This window comes from Carcharodon carcharias, chromosome 8 (genome assembly GCF_017639515.1).
Source record: "Carcharodon carcharias isolate sCarCar2 chromosome 8, sCarCar2.pri, whole genome shotgun sequence".
In the NCBI taxonomy this organism is placed as follows: Eukaryota; Metazoa; Chordata; class Chondrichthyes; order Lamniformes; family Lamnidae; genus Carcharodon; species Carcharodon carcharias.
In genome coordinates this window covers 10,690,937-10,711,628 of record NC_054474.1, presented here as the reverse complement: position 1 = coordinate 10,711,628, position 20,692 = coordinate 10,690,937, and the positions used below count along the sequence as shown (strand labels likewise).

At 40.5% G+C, this 20,692-nt stretch overlaps 1 protein-coding gene across 4 annotated transcripts; it reads left to right on the top strand.

The window, feature by feature from the left end:
• The first annotated feature begins 7,213 nt into the window (after nt 1–7,213).
• Nucleotides 7,214–12,167, top strand: LOC121280758 (protocadherin alpha-C2-like). Of its 4 annotated transcripts, none has more exons than XM_041192923.1 (2): nt 7,214–9,799; nt 11,642–12,167. In XM_041192923.1, exons 1-2 carry the CDS (start codon nt 7,411–7,413, stop codon nt 11,644–11,646), a joined length of 2,394 nt encoding a protein of 797 aa, XP_041048857.1. In that variant the 5' UTR covers nt 7,214–7,410; the 3' UTR covers nt 11,647–12,167. The 4 variants fall into 4 exon arrangements, with proteins under 4 accessions (XP_041048857.1, XP_041048854.1, XP_041048856.1 ...); XM_041192920.1 differs by having other exon boundaries at nt 7,214–9,841; XM_041192922.1 differs by having other exon boundaries at nt 7,214–9,853; nt 11,647–12,167.
• The last annotated feature ends 8,525 nt before the right edge of the window (nt 12,168–20,692 follow it).

The window sequence follows — 20,692 nt, the reverse complement described above, 5'->3', positions numbered from 1 at the left end:
AGCTTGGGAAGATAGTTAAGCAAATGAAATGGCCACAAAGAATCTGGGCATTGTTTTTACTGTGGATTATGATGCATTAAAAAAGGCTGTTTTGACAGCATATGAGTTGGTTCGTGCGGCGTAAAGGCAGAAATTTTGGAATGTAAGAAAACAGCCTGGTCAGACTTAGATTGAGTTTGAAAGAGTAAAACGAAATAATTTTGACTGGTGGATATGGGCATTAAAGATGGAAACAACATATGCATCTCTTGGAGAAGTAATTATTTTTGAAGAATTTAAAGACTCACTTCCTGCGGAACTTAGACCTCGTGGAAGAACAGATGGCTATTAGGGCTAGGCAAGCAGCAGAGATAGCTGATGATTACGAGCTAGTCCATTTTTGCCATCACTCTTTTAAATCCGAGAAGGATAGAAAGTTGGAAGATGAAAGAATGGCAGGTAGTCAAGGAAGAGAAGAGGCAGTTGGATATTCTCGGGAAATTTCTTCTTAGACAAGAAAGGAAGGGTAGAAGTGACACTCGAAGGCTTAAATCTTCCTTTGTAGTAATTTTGGCCATACAAAGTCAATGAGTTGGAAGTTGCAGGGAAGATCTTTTGCAGTAACTGAAACAGAGACAAGTTCTGGAAATATGAGTACTGTGGGTTCTGAGGTCCAGAAGGAAGAAAAACCAATGGTTTATGGTGAGGTTTCCCTCTGGGGTTTGGTCAGCCTTGGCACATATCACTTGCCATATCATAACAAGACAATTACCAAGCCAAGATTATAAAGAGGAGAAGGAATAGGACATAAGGCCTATTGAACCTGCCCTGCCATTCAATGTGATGGACTGCTGAACTTCTGCCTCAACTCTACTTTTCTGCCGGCCCCTTTATCAATTGATTGTCTGGATGACCAAAGACCTCTCTACCACCGTTGTAAATATATTCAATAATATCGCATTTACAATGACTACGCTTGAACTGTGACAAAAGCAAAGAACAGTTAAATATGATTAGAAATTGAACTAATAATAAGTAACACACAAACAAATAGACAAGTAACCTGAAATGAACTGGAATGGTCTGTGCTTAAATGTTGTTATAAATATGACAATGAAAAATAACAGCAAAAAGAAAACAACAAATAGTAGAGTGTGCATTCAAATATAATATTAACTATAACAGTCAATAAAAAAGACACAACAAAAAAAATCACCCTTATGAAAAAACAGTGGGTGTGGGGGGCGGGGGGAGGGGGTATCGCGTGTGGTGGGGGTAGGGGAGAGAGAGTTAGAAGAGGGAACTCTAATTCAATCTTTGTGCACTCCATACACATAACATGACCTCTCCTGCGACAGAGGTACATCTATTAGCGGATAACTAAGAACTGGATTGCTGCTGGAGAGAAACTTCAGCTGCCACAAGTTCAACCAGAACCTGCCTGATTTCCGTGAGGATTTCAATGCAACTGCCAGCAAGTATGCGCCTGTAAATTCCTCACGTATTGTCCCAAATTATTCAAGGCCTCTTGCAGCAATTCGGCACTGGCTAGATTCCTGTCATTATATGTACGCATGTAAGGTTGTAACTAATCACCGAATGCCTGTCAAAGCTCCTCAAATTCATCTATATTATATATAATATGAACATCTCCCTGACTTTGTCATGTGCTGTTGGAGACCGCAGAATATCTGGTTCAAACGTCCTCACCTCTCGACATTTCAGGCCGACTTCCTTCTGCAGCAGCCATGGCCTCACAGGCATCCCCTTCTTCAACAATCTGAAGGTGTAGATTGAAGACAGGACTTCAAGCACAGCTGCTGCTGCCCATTACAGGAAGGTTGTTCACTTTTCCGCTGCATTGCGTGACACTCTACTTCCTCCTACGGCATAGTTGACATATGACCTTCGCCTGAAACACACACGCTCCGTTGCTTTCGCTGCACTTCTTTTAAGACCCACTGCTGCTGCCATCCACTTCATGTAGAACTGTAGACATATTGGAGGAAAATACTCATAATTATAGTTGTCATATAAATCAACTCTCCTGCTGATAGCATGGTTTAAGCATTCAGCCAGTGACATCACCTTTCTTAATTCCCGTATCAGATTGTTGGGCTGAAAATCCCGAAAAGCTGCATAGCCAAAGATTTTTGTCCAGTCAACTCTTTCAACAACGCCACAACACCCCCAGTCAAATAAATTTCACGAAAATTATGGACCTGTTTTCCCTAATCAATCAAATTATTTATGTTTAATGATACTTGCTGTGGTATCTTCTGGCACATTTTATGACAACTGGAGGCAGCTGTAATTATACAAAAACAACTGACTAGGTTCAATTTGTAGGGTAGTGAAGATTAGAGTAACAATGAAAGACAAAGTCAGCAGTATTTCCAAGCCAACTGCATTTTACGAAACCTCATCACATGAGGGAACAAGAACATGTCATTACACTATGAACCATCAACTTTAAAACTACGATTTAAAAAAAAAACATAACTTCATATACATACCCTGGCAGAACGGCACAAATCATTCCAGCACAGTGCTGCCATGCACGGCACGCTGCTATTTCCGGTCAGTCCTTCTGTAACTTCCTGAAAGTTAAGATGATAAATTTCCTTGACATTTGGTCTTCCCGTTACTCGTTATACGGTGATGTTTTGCTTACACCTCACTGAGCAGAATGTTAAGGCATTCGCCTGTGAAATGATAACACATTTTCTCCTGATAACATTTCTCTTCTGTCATCATCCCTAACTAATTGATTCCTTTTTACTCGGATACATTTACAAGATTAAGTTGCACTTTAACTTTTCTTTCACACATTTTAATTAAAATCAAAACCAGTCGTGGTTTAATTATGATAAATTAAGTGTTACAAAAATTCATAAAAACGATTTAAATTGTTTAATTCAAAGCTTAAACAATGTTTAAAAACAATTAAGAAGTTTGAAAGACACTTATAAGACCACTGAAAAGTTGCTGGACATTATGGAACATGTCAAGGGATCTTTGGTAAGTTGTTGGTGTACAACTTCTGTAAGGAACACATGGCTACCATGGTGCATCGGTGATGGAGGGAGAGAATGATTAATGCCGCCATTAAAACGGATTTCCTCATCCTGCGTATTTGCAAGCTTCCTGAGGGTTGTTGCAATCATCCAGCCAAGTGAGAACCAGTCCATCAAATTTCAGACGTGCGCCTTATAGACATTTACGAAAATATTTCAGCATACTCAGAAAAAATACTTTCCAGTGAGTAAGACTCTAAGATCCGTTGCTATCTAACGCAGTTAAAGATAGTATCGAATTGAAAGGAAAAGCGTATAATTCTGCAAAAAATGATAGGCATTCGGAATGATCAAACAGAATATACAGATCAGCAAAGAATGACTGCAAGATTAATAAGGAGGGAGAAATTAGAGTACCAGAGAAAGCTAGCTAGAAATAGAAACACAGACACTAAGAGTCCCTACAGGCATTTAAAAAGGAAAAGAGTAAGTAAAGTGGGCATTGGTACTCTGGAAAGTGAGAATGGGGAATTAATAATGGAACATAACGAATGGCGGATGAACTGAACAGGTATTTTGCATCTGTTTTTGTAGAGGAAACAAATAACATCTCGGAAATAATTCTGATCACGAGGTAGAAGGGTGGGATGGGGTTGTGGGGCGGGGGAGGGGGCGTGGAGGAGGTCGTGGGAGGAGGGGGTGAGGGGCGGAGAAGGTGGAAATTAAAACAATTGCAATCACTGGGGAAAGGATACTGAGAAAGTTATTGCAGCTAAAAGCTAACAAGTCCTCAGGTCCTCTTGGATTTCAAAGAGCGCAGGCAACGTTGACAATAAATAATATGATGCGGGGGGTGGGGGGGAGTGGAAGAAACAGGTTCAGAGTGATTAGCTAGCCGCATTAAAGGAACACCAAGCATATTTTTCAGCATAAATATAAAAAGTTACTTAAAAATTGTTAATTTCAGCGTCAAAAGCAAATCGTATTCTGGAAGAAGCTTAAATGCCTGAATTATTGAATGAAAAAGAAGAGGAAAGAAGAGGAAAGCAGCAGGAGGAGGTTGTGCAATTGGTTAGGAGAAAAATGCCCTGAAAAGACAAGTGAAATAGTTTGGCATATCTCAATGTTATCTGGCCCAGGTGGGTTGCGTCTGTGGTTGCTCAGGAAAATGCTACTATGGAGTACCAGAAAGTCGGACCACACTCTTCTTGTCCTGTTTGATTATAAAATTGGTGTCATTTGCATCCTTATTCAAAAAAGTCAGGCAGTTATACCTGGCTAATATGTCTAATGTTAGTGCTTGGAAATCTATCGGAACACAGCCCCAAGGATAAAGCTAATGCTCAATTGGAGAAGCATCACTCATTAAGGGGCAATTAACAAGGATGTATTAAAGGAAAGAACAAAAGAACAATTTTGGGAATCTGGAATAAGAACAGAAATGCTGGAAATATTCAGCAGGTACGGCAGCATCTGCGCAGAGCCGACTGACTTAACATTTCAAATCGATGACCCTTTGTCAGAAATAGTTCTGGCGAACAGTCGCCGAAAGAAACATGAACATTGATTCTCTTTTCACATATGATACCAGATCTGCTGAGGATTTCCAACATCGTATTTCTCTATTTATTGAGGCAAACGGTATCCGAGTACCTTGTTTTTGATGACGTAATAGTGAATTAATGGGAGAAGTGCGGTAGATGCCTAAATGGAATTTGAAAAATACATCTAACAATATACAACATAATATTACAATATTTGTATAATGGAAGCATACGCCATTCGATGCAGTTCGTTAACTTGGGTACCTAACTGGCTAAAGGATAGGACACAGAATATATTTGCTAAATCTTTTTTTTTACTGGAGGGAAGTATGCAGTGGGGACCTGCAGGGGTCGGTATCAAGATCATTGAGTTTCTTGTTCTATACATAAATTACCTGGACTTTGGTATAAGCTGCACAATTTCCGAGTTTCCAGATGATACAAAACCTGGCAACGTAGTAGAAAGTAAACAGGACACTAGCACATTTCAGCAGCACTTAGGCGCGCTAGTGAAAGGAGCAGTGGCATGGGAGAGGGAAACAACGTGGCGATGCAAATATCTAAATATCTTAATGGCATTATGGTGATTTTGGTGCAAAAGCGGAAGGCTCTGGGAGCGGTTTTTAAAATACTAAATCTGGAACGACAAACAGGTAAGGCAGTTCGGAAAACATGCGTGTTATGCGACTTGGTTGATATGGTAATTGAATACAGAAACAAAAAAAAAAATCATTGACGCAGATCTCCCGATCAGCATGAGATTCCGCCCACAAACCTTCCAGCAGAGTAGGGAGGTCAAATGGAAAACATAATTCCAACGAAGTCACGCCCCCTTTTTCGACATGAACTGACGACCCGTCCCTGAAGACGTAGCTTTTGCCCATTATCTTTCAATCTTTTTAAATGGTCTAGTTGATCTCCAAAACTTCAAGGACTCAATCTTCAACATTGTTCACGCCCACAACCATGATATTATCCACCCGCGACAATTTTCACCCTCTCCACCCCTCAACATTATTCGCAGTCCATCCACCACCTGACATTGTTCACCACCTCCCCCAGACAATGCTCGTGCCCCAGCCCCCACCCTGCCCCTTAACTTTGGAAAACACTCTCCACCCCTGACACCCACACCCTAACATTGCTCAGCTGTGCCATCACTTCCAACAATCCTCACCCTCCACCACCCCAATGACGCTCACCGTTCCCCTAACCCGGCGCTTTTCCAACTCCCCCCTAACACCCTAAGGTACGCACCCGTCCTCGCCTATCACCTCTGACACCCCCTCAACCCCCAACAATGTCCCGCTCACACCCTGAGCAATAATTACCCGTCTTGCTGCCTGGATAAAGCTCCCTCCCTCCACATCCCAAGACAATGCTAAGCATGTCTCACTCCTGAAATTGTTCACCGCCTCACCACCAGGGCAATTTTCCTCTAGCCCCCGCACCCCTCTGATTTTCTCAGCCCGTCCTTACCCACGACTCTGTTTATCCCTCATTCTCCCATCCCCAACAATGATCAACTCCTCCCAAACCCCTACGACGATATTCACCCACTTTCACCCCCTCCCTGTTCACCCTCTCCCCGTCACCCAGAACAATGTTCAATCCCCACTTCCACTCACCCCAATTCCCCCACCCCCCCCCACCCCGCCACCACTAACAACATGGCTGACGCTTCCGACATCGGCCAAATTGTGGCAGGAATTCTGCAAAATGAATCGTGGGGATGGGAGCTTGATAATCATCGGCCGTGGTGGTGGGAGGGGGATGATCATTGTCAGGAGGGGGATGAACAATGTGGAAGGGGGGTGTAGTGGGAGGGGGTGGGGTGGTGGTGGCAGCAGTCCAGCAATGAAAAATCGGCAAGCGGAAGTTTAAACTTACTGCCTAAGTGCCACGCAAGCATGGCGCTGGAACCTTCAGTGTCCGGAAGCACACCAATGCCTTTAGTTGAGTCTTTTGGCGCTCCATTGTCAACTCTACAGATTGCTTGTTAAATCTCTGCTAGATGATCCTGTACAAATTTGGACACCATAATTTAGGAAGTATTGGAATGTACTGTAGTCCTTACAGGGGACGTTTAAGGATTGATACCAACGATTTAGGAATCCAGTGTAAGGGAGAGATTGCAGAAGCTGGGATTGTTCTCCTCAGAGCTGAAAAGCCTAAGGGGAAGCCTACTGGAAGTATTCAAGGTATCAAGTATTCAAGGATATCGGAACTATGCAATTAATGGCGTTTGGGGAATTGCAGTCGAGGGCATTTAAATGACGCATTCCCTGTCCACTGAACAATATATATCAATCTTATATGCAGACGTCGTTAAAAAGAAATATTCGCTGATGTTAAGATTTTACAATCGTAAACTTTTCTGAGATGAAAGACAAATATGAGGGGGGTGGGGGGAGGAGTCATAATAGCCATACACTTTAAAAAGAGTGAACGCTGATTCTTTAATAAATGAATATAACGGGGCCATGCGATTCATTTAGCGTAAGTAGATACATTTTTGGTTGTGCAAGATTTATTATGATACATAGATGCTCTGAAACAGCCTCGCTTTAAGGAAACAGAGTGTTGGTAATGGGCTGGACTCTGAGTGACGCTGTCTACCAACAGAAAGCGCGGTCGCTCCGAGAGATCTACCCCCTCCATCTCTGACCAGACAGGAGCAGAAAGACAAAGAACTCCTGCAGTTAGGTTTTGCAGCGATATTCTGCAAGCCAAAGGCTGAGTTTTCACCATTGTCGATTTCAACAACGGCATTTGGAGGTATTGTGGCTTGTTATAAAACGTTACTGACTGCAAACGTTAGAAAGTTAACTGCAGTTTCGCATCCGCATCGATCTCAGAAATACAATAAGATGGCACATGCACAGTGTATCAGTGCTCCGCGTAAACGGTTTTATTTCATGAGCTTATTTATTGTCGCGGACGTGGTTGTTGGGCAAATTCGATACTCGATTCCCGAGGAACTGGAGCTCGGCGCCTTCGTGGGAAATGTGGCTGAAGATATAAAGCTAAATATTAGGACGCTGATAGATCGCAAATTTCGTATTGTCACTGATGTCAAGAATAACTTCTTAGACATAAATTTAGAGAGCGGGATTCTGTTTGTTGATGAAAGAATTGATAGAGAACAAATTTGTGGACACAGTTCTGACTGCATAATTTCTTTTGAAGTCGTGATCGAAAATCCTTTGGAAATATATAGTGTTGACATCGAGATAATGGATATAAATGATAATTCACCCACGTTCGTAAAGCGCCAGATGTTCGTGAAAATCGCGGAGTCGTTTGCGCCAGGCGCGCGATTTCCTTTGGAGAGCGCACACGATTTGGACGGAGGCACAAACTCAGTCGCCACCTACCGGATCAGTTCGAATGAGTACTTCGGCCTAAACATGCAGACCCGAAGCGATGGCAGTATAATTGCCGAGTTGTTATTGGAGAAGTCCTTGGACCGAGAAAATGAATCGACATTTCATCTGGTGCTGACGGCGATTGACGGTGGGATTCCGGCGCTATCTGGTACAGCCCAAATTATAATTACAGTTCTGGATGCCAATGACAACGCACCTGTGTTCGATCACGAAAAATATGAAGTCAGCTTGTTCGAGAATGTCTCAGAAGGCCATTTGGTTATCAAGCTCAACGCGAATGATGCAGACGAAGGGACAAATGGCGAGGTGCAGTATTCTTTCAATACACATACTTCTGAAAGAGTACGTCAGCTGTTCACTTTGAACGCAGAAACTGGAGAAATTAAAGTTCGAGGAGTTCTAGACTTTGAAGAATCGCATGTTTACGAAATTGAAGTACAAGCTACGGATAAAGGCATCTTAGCACTAGCAGGGCAATCTAAAGTTCTGGTCTCATTAATTGATGTGAATGACAACGCTCCCGAGGTGAAAGTGACCTCAGTATCCAACACGATCCCCGAAGATGCGGCACCAGGTACCGCCATAGCTTTAGTTAGTGTAACTGACATCGATTCTGGAGAAAATGGGCGAGTTAGTTGTCAAGTGTTTGTGGACATAGCTTTTAAACTCCAGCCATATCTGAAGAACCAGTATAAATTAACTACCAATGGCATACTGGATCGTGAACTGATTCCTTTATATAACATATCCATAGTAGCCTGGGACGCTGGATCTCCACATCTCTACACAAATAAAACTATTGTGGTGTCGGTGACAGATATAAATGATAATGCGCCAAGGTTTACGCAATCGGTATATACCGTATATGTGAAGGAGAACAATGCTCCGGGCGCATCATTTTTTACAGTTACGGCTTTGGACCCTGATTTTGGACAGAATTCTCAGGTATCATATTCTATTCTGGGTAACCAAAACCAAGATCCTTCTGTTCCTATTTATATCAATATTAATTCGAACGATGGTATCATGTATGCGCTACGTTCCTTTGACTATGAGGACTTAAAAAGCTTCCAAGTCCACATTCAAGCAAAGGATAATGGAATTCCTAAACTGAGTAGTAGCACTACAGTTACTGTAATTATTCTAGATCAAAACGACAATATCCCCGTTATCATTTCACCTTTAACGTGGAATGGATCAACTACATTGAGAATGGTACCTCAGACAGCAAATCCAGGCTATTTGGTCACCAAGATAATCGCGTCTGATGCAGATTCTGGCCAGAATGCTCGGCTTTTCTTCAAATTACTTGGAGCAACTGACACTAGTCTAGTCAACGTAGGACTACACTCAGGGGAAATCAAATTAGCTCGGACACTTAGTGATCAAGATCTCACTACACAAAACTTGAATATCCTGGTGAAGGATAATGGAGAACCAAGCCTTTCGACTACTGTATCCATGTTCTTTTCAATAATGAGCAATGTTAATCAAACGTTTACTGAACCCAGTCACCTGGGCATGAAAACGGAATATTTTTCAGATTTTAATTTGTATCTAATCATTATTTTGGGAACAATTTCTTTTATATTTCTCGTGACAATTATCATTCTGTTTGTCGTTAAATTCCAGCAAGGTAGAAGTGTTCATGGTTACAATTCTGGCACTTGTTGTGGGGGTGCAAATTCGCTGGATAGCTACAATCAGAGGCATGCTCCAAAAGAATGTATGAACTATCTCGGAGATGGCCAGACTATTCCCGTTCATGACCGCCAGCATTACATGATGTATTTACCCCCGAATTCGCCGACAACTGATTTTTTATTCATAAAACCGCACGATGCAACTTTGCCCTGCAGTGACTTTAAAGGTACTACCGCCGACACATCGAAATAGCTTGCCGAATAAACAAGTACGTTGAATCGTAGGTATCGCGTAGGAGAGCAATTTGATATAAATTGCCACGATTGTTTGAAATGTGAGTTCAGTTCTCAATATGTTGTCCCGTTTCTAACAACTATTTCAGTAAAATGTTTCAGAAGTACGAAATAGCTCACAATATTTTTAGTTAACCTAATGGTAGTTTCGAACGAAAGCCATTTCCACAACATTGGAAATATTTGTTCATGTGCTTTCCTTGCCGGTTGCTTTAATTTGATTTATTAGAGAGAAATCTATTTTATCTAAAAGAAAACAACGTAACTAAATTAGCGTCTCCCCGATCGTACTTGAACATTGTCCACTGGTACGAGTCAAACATGATACTTGCCGAATGACAAAGTTTGCGTTCTGCAATTTCTCCCTTCGCTCTAAAGATATCGGGACATGCTTTCTTTATGATCGGGGCAAATAACTGATGTTGTAAATCGTCACACTGTTATGTCAACGCCATTTTTTTTTATTTTCACGGCTAAGAATGTAAACGGGATATGCTGCATTCTTCCAGAGCCCCGGGCAGTGTTCAAGGCGTCCACAAGAAGGCAATATTGAGGGTGCAATATTATATAGGAAAGCTGTCGAAAGTTTGGAGTGCACCGATGTAGCTCCTAATCTCTGGACTCCAAAAGCCACTGACAGGAAAACGTAAAGGCAGTATTTTTTTGTGTGTGTGTGGGATAAGTGCAGTGTGACATCAGCCAACGTTTCGCTAGGGAATCTGGAGATAAGTCGTGATTCACCAGGGTCCCCAACAATAAATTAAACGTATTTTCTGGCTCATCTTGAATTGAAATACCAGAGGGAGTATTTCTCTGCATGCACTACGCACACTCCACCGAGTAGTATTCTAAAATGCAGTTAGTTTCTCCGTTCGTCAGAGAGTCTGGTTTATAATTTAAAGGGCGATTCAGAACATTGTAATGAGAAGGTAGCCTCAATAAGCCCTCAAACGCTGACTGGCATAACAGACAACCTATCGTCAACAATAGTTTTACTTCCAAAGGTAGGTTGAAAATTTAGCTCGCAATTTTTTTTCGTCGTCGATTCCTTCTTTCTCAATGAAAAATCGAAAAGTAATTGCACGGAAAAGTGGAAATTTATTAATCTTTGCTTGCAATGTTCAGTGCAAATCTAAGATCGTGCACTGTTTGAACAGCGCCCCATGTTCACCAGCAAATGTACAGATGTTGAAGCAAGTTGGCGTTATTCAGAAGGGGGGACATCAGCAGTCTAATGAAATGAAGGCAATTGATGCTCTTTTATTATTCCCTTTATAGGTCTTTCGAAATAAAAGGGTAGAAATATACCCCACCCCACGCAGATCAGGGTAGCACAAATATCAGCACATTTCATATTCGCTGATATTCGATTAAGTAAAACCACTAAACATTCTATGAATTTAAATAATACACTGATGCACTTATATGTTGGTTGATATACCGAGCCGTCAACACCCTCATGCTCTAAGCAACCGAAATAAAAGATGCTCCTTGGGCTGCCTGTTGTAAAGTCTTACTTTTTTCCCTTCCAAAAGTCATAAAAGCTTGGAAACAAAAATTGCTAAATAGTTGTTTTAGCGTTATTTGCAAAGATGTCGAATATATTCATGTGATTTAATGGCAGTAGTTTCATTTTCTATTGCATCATTGGAAAGCTTTAACGTCCGTTTCCTTTCAATATTCTAGAAAATGCGTATGCTTTTTATATATTTAAAATTAAGATCGCACGTGTATTCTTTATGTTAATGCGAGGATATTTTGTATCTTATGCACAGCATAGAAAGCAAAAGAAAATTTTGGACGAAGGCAGCTTTGACAGAACATTCGCAAATGACCAAAAGAATATCGTCAATAACGTTCAATCAACGTCCAAATAAAAACTTCGCTGTTTGTGTCCTTGAGGAATTTCTGATTACTGACTCCATTATCCAGCATGCTTCTAATGATATTAACGCCTTTCGCAATCTGGTAATGCACTCATAAATTATAATGTACGAAGTTTCTGTCAGACAAAATAAAAATTGCTGCATTTACATTTATATTTGGACTGCTTAGATCACCGAGATCTCCTAACGCGTCACTGATCTTGTTCTGCAAGGCTGCAATTTTGTTATTGTCGGGTCTATTTGAAGAAACGTAGGTTTTTGTATTCTGTAAAAAAAATGGTTAGCAATTAACAGGCTTAAAACACAATCTGCACGTACACAAACGTAGTTTGTTTCTCTGTATGTGAAATGCATGTAAAAATGTAACACGTATTAATGAAGCTGTAAGCGATCTAAATAATATTGTTTTATTTAACAACTTGGTTAAGACTGGTGAAGAAAGATTCTAGTCAAAAAATGCTCTGATGTGTTTAGTTATTAGATTCCAATTTACCAAACCTGATAACAGACTTATTTTGCTAACTGCATTATTTAATAGTGAATGCATGTTTAAATGTTAAAAGCTTTAGGTCACCCCGTTTCATGATTCATATTTAACATAATCTTCGATTTTTGTGGAAATGTATAGAAAACATGACTTCCCTGATTAAGAAAATGCAGATCTTTAAATACACTTTGAGATGTTAGCCTACAAGAAGGTTTTTTTGGAGGAAAGGCATATTTCTTTTTTTTCTATGTTAGTGAATTATTGGCCATTTAAATATAACAGAAGAGAGTTTCCCTGCTATATAATGGGTAATATAATTCTTAACTTTTCCCTCCCCTATCCTTTGGATCTGGTCAGCACTGGAAATTAAGTATTTAATGTTTTTCAGTGAAGATTTCTTTTGGTTCAAGTAATCCCCCTAATTTTAAATAGACATGTAATGCAACAGAAGCTTAATGTGTAAACCAAATGAAATATATAATAACGAGTAACAACAACTGGTATTTATATGGTGCGGTTCACAGCAAAATTTGATGCTGAGCCACATAAGGAAATATTAGGGCAGATGATGAAATGCTTGTTCAAAAAGCTATGTTTCATGAAGCATCTAATGGAGGAAAGACGGGTAGAAATACAGAGAATTGAATTTCAAAGCTTAGGCCCTTGACAACAGAAGGCAACCTTACTCTGCAGTAAGTGTTTGTGGTTCGAGGAACTTCAGCTCAGAGTCATTGAGCTGGAGGCTGAGCTGCAGGCACTGAGATGAATCATGGAGGTTGAAAGTTACTTAGACACTTTGTACCAGGAGGCGTTCACACCCCTTAGGATTTAGTCAGTGGTCAGGAAAATTAGAGTGTAAGTGAGGCAGTTAAGGGGACCAAGAGGGCAGGAATGCCAGAGTCTCAGTCTTTGCGATTGTCTGGCAGGCTTTTGGTTCTTTCAGCTTGTTTAGATGAAAGTAGGGGCTGCAGGATTTATGAGCTGTCTAGCCATGGCACTGTGGTACAGGAAATAATTTGAGTGGGATCAAAAATGAATGCATTGGTAATAGTGGACGATTTAGCGAGGGGGATGGACACAGTCCTCTGCAGCAAAGATCGAGTGTCCAGAAGACTGAGTTGCTTGCCCGGTACCAGAGGTAAGAAGATCTGCTCAGGGCTGAAGAGAAACTTGGAGTGGGGGGTGGGGATCCAGTCGTTGTTATCCATGTCGGTACCAACAGCACAGGTAAGAATAGGATAGAGGTACTGCATAGCCATTTCGAGGGGTGAGCCACCAAATTAACAAGCAGAACCTCAAAGGCAATCTCTTACATGAGCCACTGCAAAGTGACATAGGGTAAATAGGATTTTAAAAATCGGCATGTGGCTCAAAGACTGATGTGGTAGAAGTGGACTCCAGCTCCTGGGGCACAGGAAAAGTATTGGGATAAGTGGGCAATGAATCGTTGGAATGATCTAACCCTGAATCATGCTGGGACCAGTGTTCTAGCTAGCTACATAACAAGTAAAATAGGGATACTTTTAAGTTAAATGGAGGGATAAAGGGGTCAAATTTAGGAAGATGTGTTAAATCAAAGAGTAGGGTTAAGGCCAGACAGAAAGATACTAATATGTGAAATGATAAACAGACCGTGGCAGGAAGAGACAGCGAGTAGAAATCTAAGGGTAAATCAGCAGATAAGGCTAGAAACTTACACAAACAATAAAAGGACAAAATTAAAAGCTTTGTATATGAATCACATTCGAAATAAAATAAAGGAACTGGTCGATAAAATGGAAAGAAATAGCATGATCTGATAGACATTGCAGGGACATGGCTGCAGGATGGCATAGCTTAGGACCTGAATATTGAAGGATGCATGACACTTAGCAAGGAGAGGAAAATAGGAAAATGTAGAGGGTTGGCTTTGTTAATTATTGGTGGTATTAGCACAATAAAGAGGGATGGCCTAAGTTCAGGAAACCAGAATCTGGAATCGGTTTGGGTAGAGATGAGAAATGATAAAGGCAAGCAATCGCTTGTGGGACTGGTGTACAGGCCCTGTAACAGTATCTGCACTGTAGGACGGAGTGTAAAGGAAGAAATAATGGATGCTTCTCAGAAAGGTACGATGATAATCATGGGGAATTTTAATTTATACTTGAACCGAAAAAATCAGACGGACAAAGGTAGCCTCGGTTGTGAATTTATTAAATGGTTTTGGGATAGTTTTTTTAAAAAGCACGTTTTGAGCCAGCCAGAGGGCAGACTATATTAGATCTGATACTGTCCAACGGCATACAATTAATTAATGACCTCAGAGTGAAGGAGCCCTTGGCTAGCAGCGATCATAATACGATCACATTTCACATTCACTTTGAGGGCGAGAAGAGTGGGCCCAAGTCTAGTATTTTAAATTTATATGAGTGTACAAAAGCAGAACTAGCTAAAGTGATCTGGCAAATTCTGTTGAGGGACAGGTCACTGGTATTGCAATAGCAGGCATTTGAAGGGATATTTCAGAATACGCAGAATAGATACATTCCAATGAGACAGGGAAAATCCAAGGAGAGTACCCACCATCAGTGGTTAAATAAAAAAAGATAACATTGAACTTAAAGAGAAAGCATATAATTGCCACAAGTGTGGGTGGCGGGTCACAGGGCTGGACAGAATACATATAAAAAAGTAAAGAAAGGCCAAGAGGTGAATTAGGAATTAAAGATTAGAGTACAAGAGAAAAAATAGCTGGAAATATCAAAACAGATAGTGAGGCTTTCTATAACTATTTAAAAATGTAAATAATTAAAGTGAGCGTTGGTCCAATAGAAAGTGATTCTGGCGAATTAATAAGGGAAAATAAGGAGATGGCAGATGAATTGAATTGATATTTTGCATCGATCTTCACTATAGAAAGCATAAGTTACATCCCAGAAATAGTTGTAAACCAGGAACTGGCAGGGCGAGCGGAAGTGAGAGAATTACAATCACCAAGGAAATGATACTGAGTGAATTCCCTGAGTGATGGGCTGACAGTTCCCCAGGCCCTGGTGGACTTCATCCTAGGGTCTTAAGAGACGTGCAAAGGGAGTTAGGTGTGCCTTGGTTTGAATTTTGCAATGGAAAGGATTCATTGAATTCGAAAATAGTTGTTGTAACTCCTTTATTCAAGAAAGGAGGAAGCCAGGGAGCACACACTATACCCAGTTAGCTTAGCATCTGTCAAAGGGAAAATGCTTGAAGCTATGCTTAAAGGCGTTATAGCAGGGAACTTAGATAAATTCAAGGTAATCAGGCAGAGTCAATGTGGTTTTGTGAAGGGGAAATCGTGTTTAACCAATTTATTGGAGCTCTTTGAACACAAGAACATAAGAACATGAGGAGTAGGAGCATGAATAGGCCATCCAGCCCCTTGAGCACTCCTCTCTTCCGTGAGATCTTTGCTGATCTTCTAATTCAACCCCAATTTCCAGCAAAATTCCCACATCCCTCAATGCTTTTAATGTGTAGATACCTCTCGATATTAGTCTCAAACATACTGAATGACTGAGCCTCCACAGCTCTCTGGGGCAGAAAATTCCAAAGATTCACCACCCTCTGAGTGAAAACATTCCTCCTCATCTCAGTTCTAAATGCCCAGCCCCTTATTCTGATGAAGTGCCTTCTGGTCCTAGAGCCCTCAGCTAAGGGAAGTATCCTTCCTGTATCTAGCCTGCCAAGACCTGTAAGAATTTTGTATGTTTGAATGAGATCAACTCACATTCTATTAAACTTCACAGAATAAAAGCCCAGTCTGTTTATTCTTTCCTGATAGGATAATTCCTTTATCCCAGGAATTAATTTAGTGAAATTTCGTTGCCCTGCCTCTGTGATAAATATATATTTCCTAAGGTAAGGTGACTAAATCTGCACAAAATACTCCAGTTTCACCAAGGTTCCATATAATTGCAGTCAGATATTTTTGCTTGCATGCTCAAATCTTCTTGTAACAGAGGCCAACATAATACTTGCCTTCTTAATTGCTTGCTGTATTTGCATATTAGTTTTTAGTGACTCATGAGCAAGGACACTCAGGTCCCTTTGAAGTTCAACACTTCCCAGCCTCGCAACATTTAAGAAATACTCCGCATTTCTGTTTTTCCTAGAATAGTAGATAACTTCACATATCTCCACGTTGCGTTCCATCTGCCATTTGTTTGCCCATTTATTTAGCCTCTGCAAATCCGCTTGAAGTGTCTATGCATCCTCCTCCTAGTTTTGTGTTATCTACAAACTTGGAAATATTTTATTTCATGCCCACATCCAAATGATTGATATAGTTTCTGAATAGCCGGAGCCCAAGCATTGATCCTTGCTGTACCCAACAGTTGCAGTCTGCCAACCTGAAAATAACCTCTGTATACCCACTCTCTATTTCATGTTCATGAAGCAGTTTTAAATCCATGTCAGTGCATTACCCAGAATCCCACATGCTCCGATTTTGTCTCTTGGGCGGGACTTTATGAAAAGTTTTCCGAAAATCTAGATACACCATATCGACCAGTTCCCCCTTATCTCTTCTGCTAGTTGCATCCTAAAAAAACACGAGCCGTTTGCCAAACATAATTTCGCTTTCATAACTCTATGTTGACTCTGACAATTGTACCATTATTTCCTTAGTTCCTGTTATCACACCCTTTATAATAAATTCTAGCACTTTCCTTACTACTGGTGTTAGATTAACAGCTCTGCAGCTTTTCTTTTTCACTCCCTCTCTTTTCTTACAGAGTAAGGTTGTATGTGTCACATTCCAATCTGCAGGAACCATTCCAGAGTATATATCAGTTTGAAAGATGGCCACCAATGCATCCACTAGCTCTATAAGCACCTCTTCCAATACTCTGTGATGTAGATCTTGAGGTCCAAGGGATTTATCAGCTTTAAATCCCATTAATTTCTCGAGCATTTTTTTAACTAATAGTAAGATCTTGCAGTTTCTCGTTTGCACTAGTCCTGTGATCTCCCATTATTTATTGGAGGTTCTTAGTATTTTCTCCCATGAGGACAGACACAAAAGCATGTGTTTAGTTTCTCTTCCACTTACTTATTCCTCATTATTAATTCTCTTGACTCCAATTGTAATGTTCCCACACTTTTCTCTAATCTTTTCCTTTTTCCCGAGGTATAGAAGCTTTTACAGTCCATGTTTTTTTTTTATGTTTCTTGCTTACTTACACTCACATCCTACTTTCCCTTTCTTCACCATTTTCTTGGTCCTCTTTTGCAGTACTCTAAAATGCTTCCAGTTGTCAGGTTTGCCATCTTTTAGCAACTTAAAGCTTCTTCCTTTGATCTGATGCCATTAAAATTTATTTCATTAGCCACTTTTGGAACATTTACCTTGCTGTGCGTTTGTGTATTAAAGAAATGCATTTTTATTGCAAGCTATATATTAATTCCTTAATTACTAGCCATTGCCTGTCATGCCATTTAACATTGCTTTCCAATCTATCATAGCCAATTTGCCCTTTATACCTTCAGTTTCCTTTATTTGGATTCAAGGTCCTAGTCTGTGAGTCAACTACATCACTTTCAAACTGTGACAAATAGCTTTTTAAAATATATTTTGGGGGAATATTGTGTTATTCTGTGGAAAAAGCTGTGTGTGTGCTTATGTGTTTGTGTGTGTGTGTGTGTGTGCGTGTGTGTGTGTGTGTTTGATTTAATTAGGCTGGGCAGAGGTTAATAGGGAGCAGGCAGTCTGGGGAGGTTGAAACTTGAAAAGGATAAATGTGTTACTTTTGAACTACAAATAAATAGGTTAGATCTAACAGTTGCATTTTTAGATATGCTGTGAGTTTCTTTGAATATAAAAGGGGAGTCAGAGGTGAAAGAAACATTTTTGAATTTTTCAGGAGTTCCACAAAATGAGGGATGTTATATAATATGGACCTAAAAACAAAGACAAGGTAGAGACATGAAAGATTTTACATTTGGAAGTATTTGAGTTTCAAAGAGATGTGAAAATAATGGAACCTGGGATGAAAGGGGAACAAAGGATTTTAGAGTTCTTGAGGAGATGTTAACGTGGCTATGGCTACTGCTGTTTGAGCTGGAGCTGCTGGAGCGGGGAGAGGATGCGGTATTTTTCATTCATCCAGTCAAGCCAGAAAGCCATTGGACTGCAACAAGCACTTTTATTCTGAAGTTGGATTCCACAACCAAGTGGGAGAAACTTGAGAGGTCATGTGATATGCATCCAATAAACCTACAGCAGTTTGAACTGGGTAATATTACTAGATCCATTACACGTAAACATCTATAAGGGGGTGATGCCTGAAAGTGGAGAGGTCCTGACCAAAGTGGAGGGGCTTTTGTAGGGGCAATGTTGTAAGACTAACATTAATTGTGCAACGGTAATCTTGTGTGCTTAAGTTTTACTTTATCCTTGCTAATAAAACTTTTATTTTTAAGTTTTAAAACCCCAAAAGTGTTCCACAGACCTCTTACTGCTGATATCACCATGTTGTCTTCTCAAGTTCAGAAAACAACGGTTTGGCCTGTAAGCCAAGTTTGCCTTTGTGATTTGCTTTCCACAGCAAACAACACAGCTGTGACCATAACACAAACTTAATGTTGAATCCAATCATATATGGTCAGTCTTTCCTAAATGTTCTTTTACAACAAGATTATTAAATAGTTCTTTTCTGTTCGTCTACAATTGCCCATTCCCTAATTGGTTCCACAACGTATTGTTGTAGAAAACCATCTTGCACAAATTCCAAAAATTCTTCCTCCACAACATTGGTGCTAATTAGTTTTTCTGTAGATTGCAATCCCACATGATTACTGCATTACACTTCTTACATGCAGTTGTAATTTCCTGATTTATACTGTGATTTACATTACCACTGCTGTTTGATGACCTATAAAGATCTTCGTCCAAAGTTTTCTGCGCATAGCTGTTTCTTAGTTTCACAGAAACTGATTATGCATCTTCATCTTTAGAATTAAGGTCATCTCTCGCTAGAATACTAATGCCTTCTTTCATTAACAGAGCGACTCTGCCGTCTTATCACAGCTTCCTGTCCTTCCTGGATGTTACATATCCTTGACTGTTCATGATCCAGTTTTGGTTTCCTTGTAAGACTGTCAGACCATAAGGCATAAGAACAGAAGAAGGCTATTCGGCCCATTGAGTCTGCTACGTCATTTAAAGAGATCATGGCTGATCTGATAATCTTCAACTCCACTTTCCTGCCTACACCATAACCCTTGATTCCCTTACTGTTTAAAAATATGTCTTTCTCAGCCTTAAATAGACTTAATGTCCCAGCCTCTCCAGCCCTCCTGGGTGAAGAATTCCACAGACTCACTAACGTCTGACAGAAGAAATTGCTCCTCATCTTTGCTTTAAATTGGCACCTCCAAACTCTGAGATTATGCACTCTGGTCCTAGATTCTCCCACAAGGAGAAACAACCGCTTACCATCTACCCTGTCAAGCCCCTTAAGCATCTTATATGTTTCAATAAGGTCGCCTCTTATTCTTCTAAATTCCAATGAGGGCAACCAACCGACTCAACCTCTCCTCAAACGAAAATACGTCCATTCCCCAGGATCAACCTAGTGAACCTTCTATGCACTGCCTTCAATCCCAGTATATCTTTCCTTAAATAAGGGGAACAAAACTGTTCACAATATTCTCGGTGTGGTCTAACTAGTGCCTTGTGTAGTTTTAGTAAGGCTTCCCTATTTTTATACTCCATCCCCTTTGACTTAAAGGTGAACATTCCAATTGCCTTCCCGATTACCTGCTGAAATTGTATGTTAGCTTTTTGGGATCCATGCATGGGGAGCCCCAAATCGCTCTGTGCTGCAGCTTTCTTCAGTCTTTCTCCACTTAAGTAATATTCAGCTCCTCTATCCTTCCTGCCAAAGTGCATAACCTCACACTTTCCCACATTATTTTCCATCTGCCAAGTTTTTGCCCACTCGCTTAATGTTTTATATCCCTCTGTAGACTCTTTGTGTCATCTGCACCATTTGCCTTCCCATCATTTTTTGTGTCATTTTTTGGCGATAGTGCATTCATTTCCCTCATCCAAGTCATTAATGGAGATTATGAATAATTGTGGCCCCAGCATTGATCCCTGTGACACTACACTAGTTACAGGCTAACAACCTGAAAATGCCCCCACCCCCCGTCCCCGAATCCCAACTCCCTGTCTTCTATTAGTTAGCCAGTCCTCTATCCATGCTAATATACTACTCCCAACAGCATGAGTTTTTTATCTTATTTACAAGCCTTATGTGTGATACCTTATTGAACGCCTTTAATCTGGTTCCCCTTTATCTATCCTACTGGTTACTTCGTCAAAGAATTCTAATAAAGTTGTTAGTCATGATTTCCCCTTCAGGAAGCTGAGGCTGCTCGATTATACGATGCATTTCTAAATCCTTTATAATGGACTCCAACATTTTCCTAATGAC

What these genes read in the sequence shown, in the direction of transcription:
- LOC121280758 (XM_041192920.1), top strand. Translation starts at nt 7,411, where the DNA reads ATGGCACATGCACAGTGTATCAGTGCTCCGCGTAAACGGTTTTATTTC.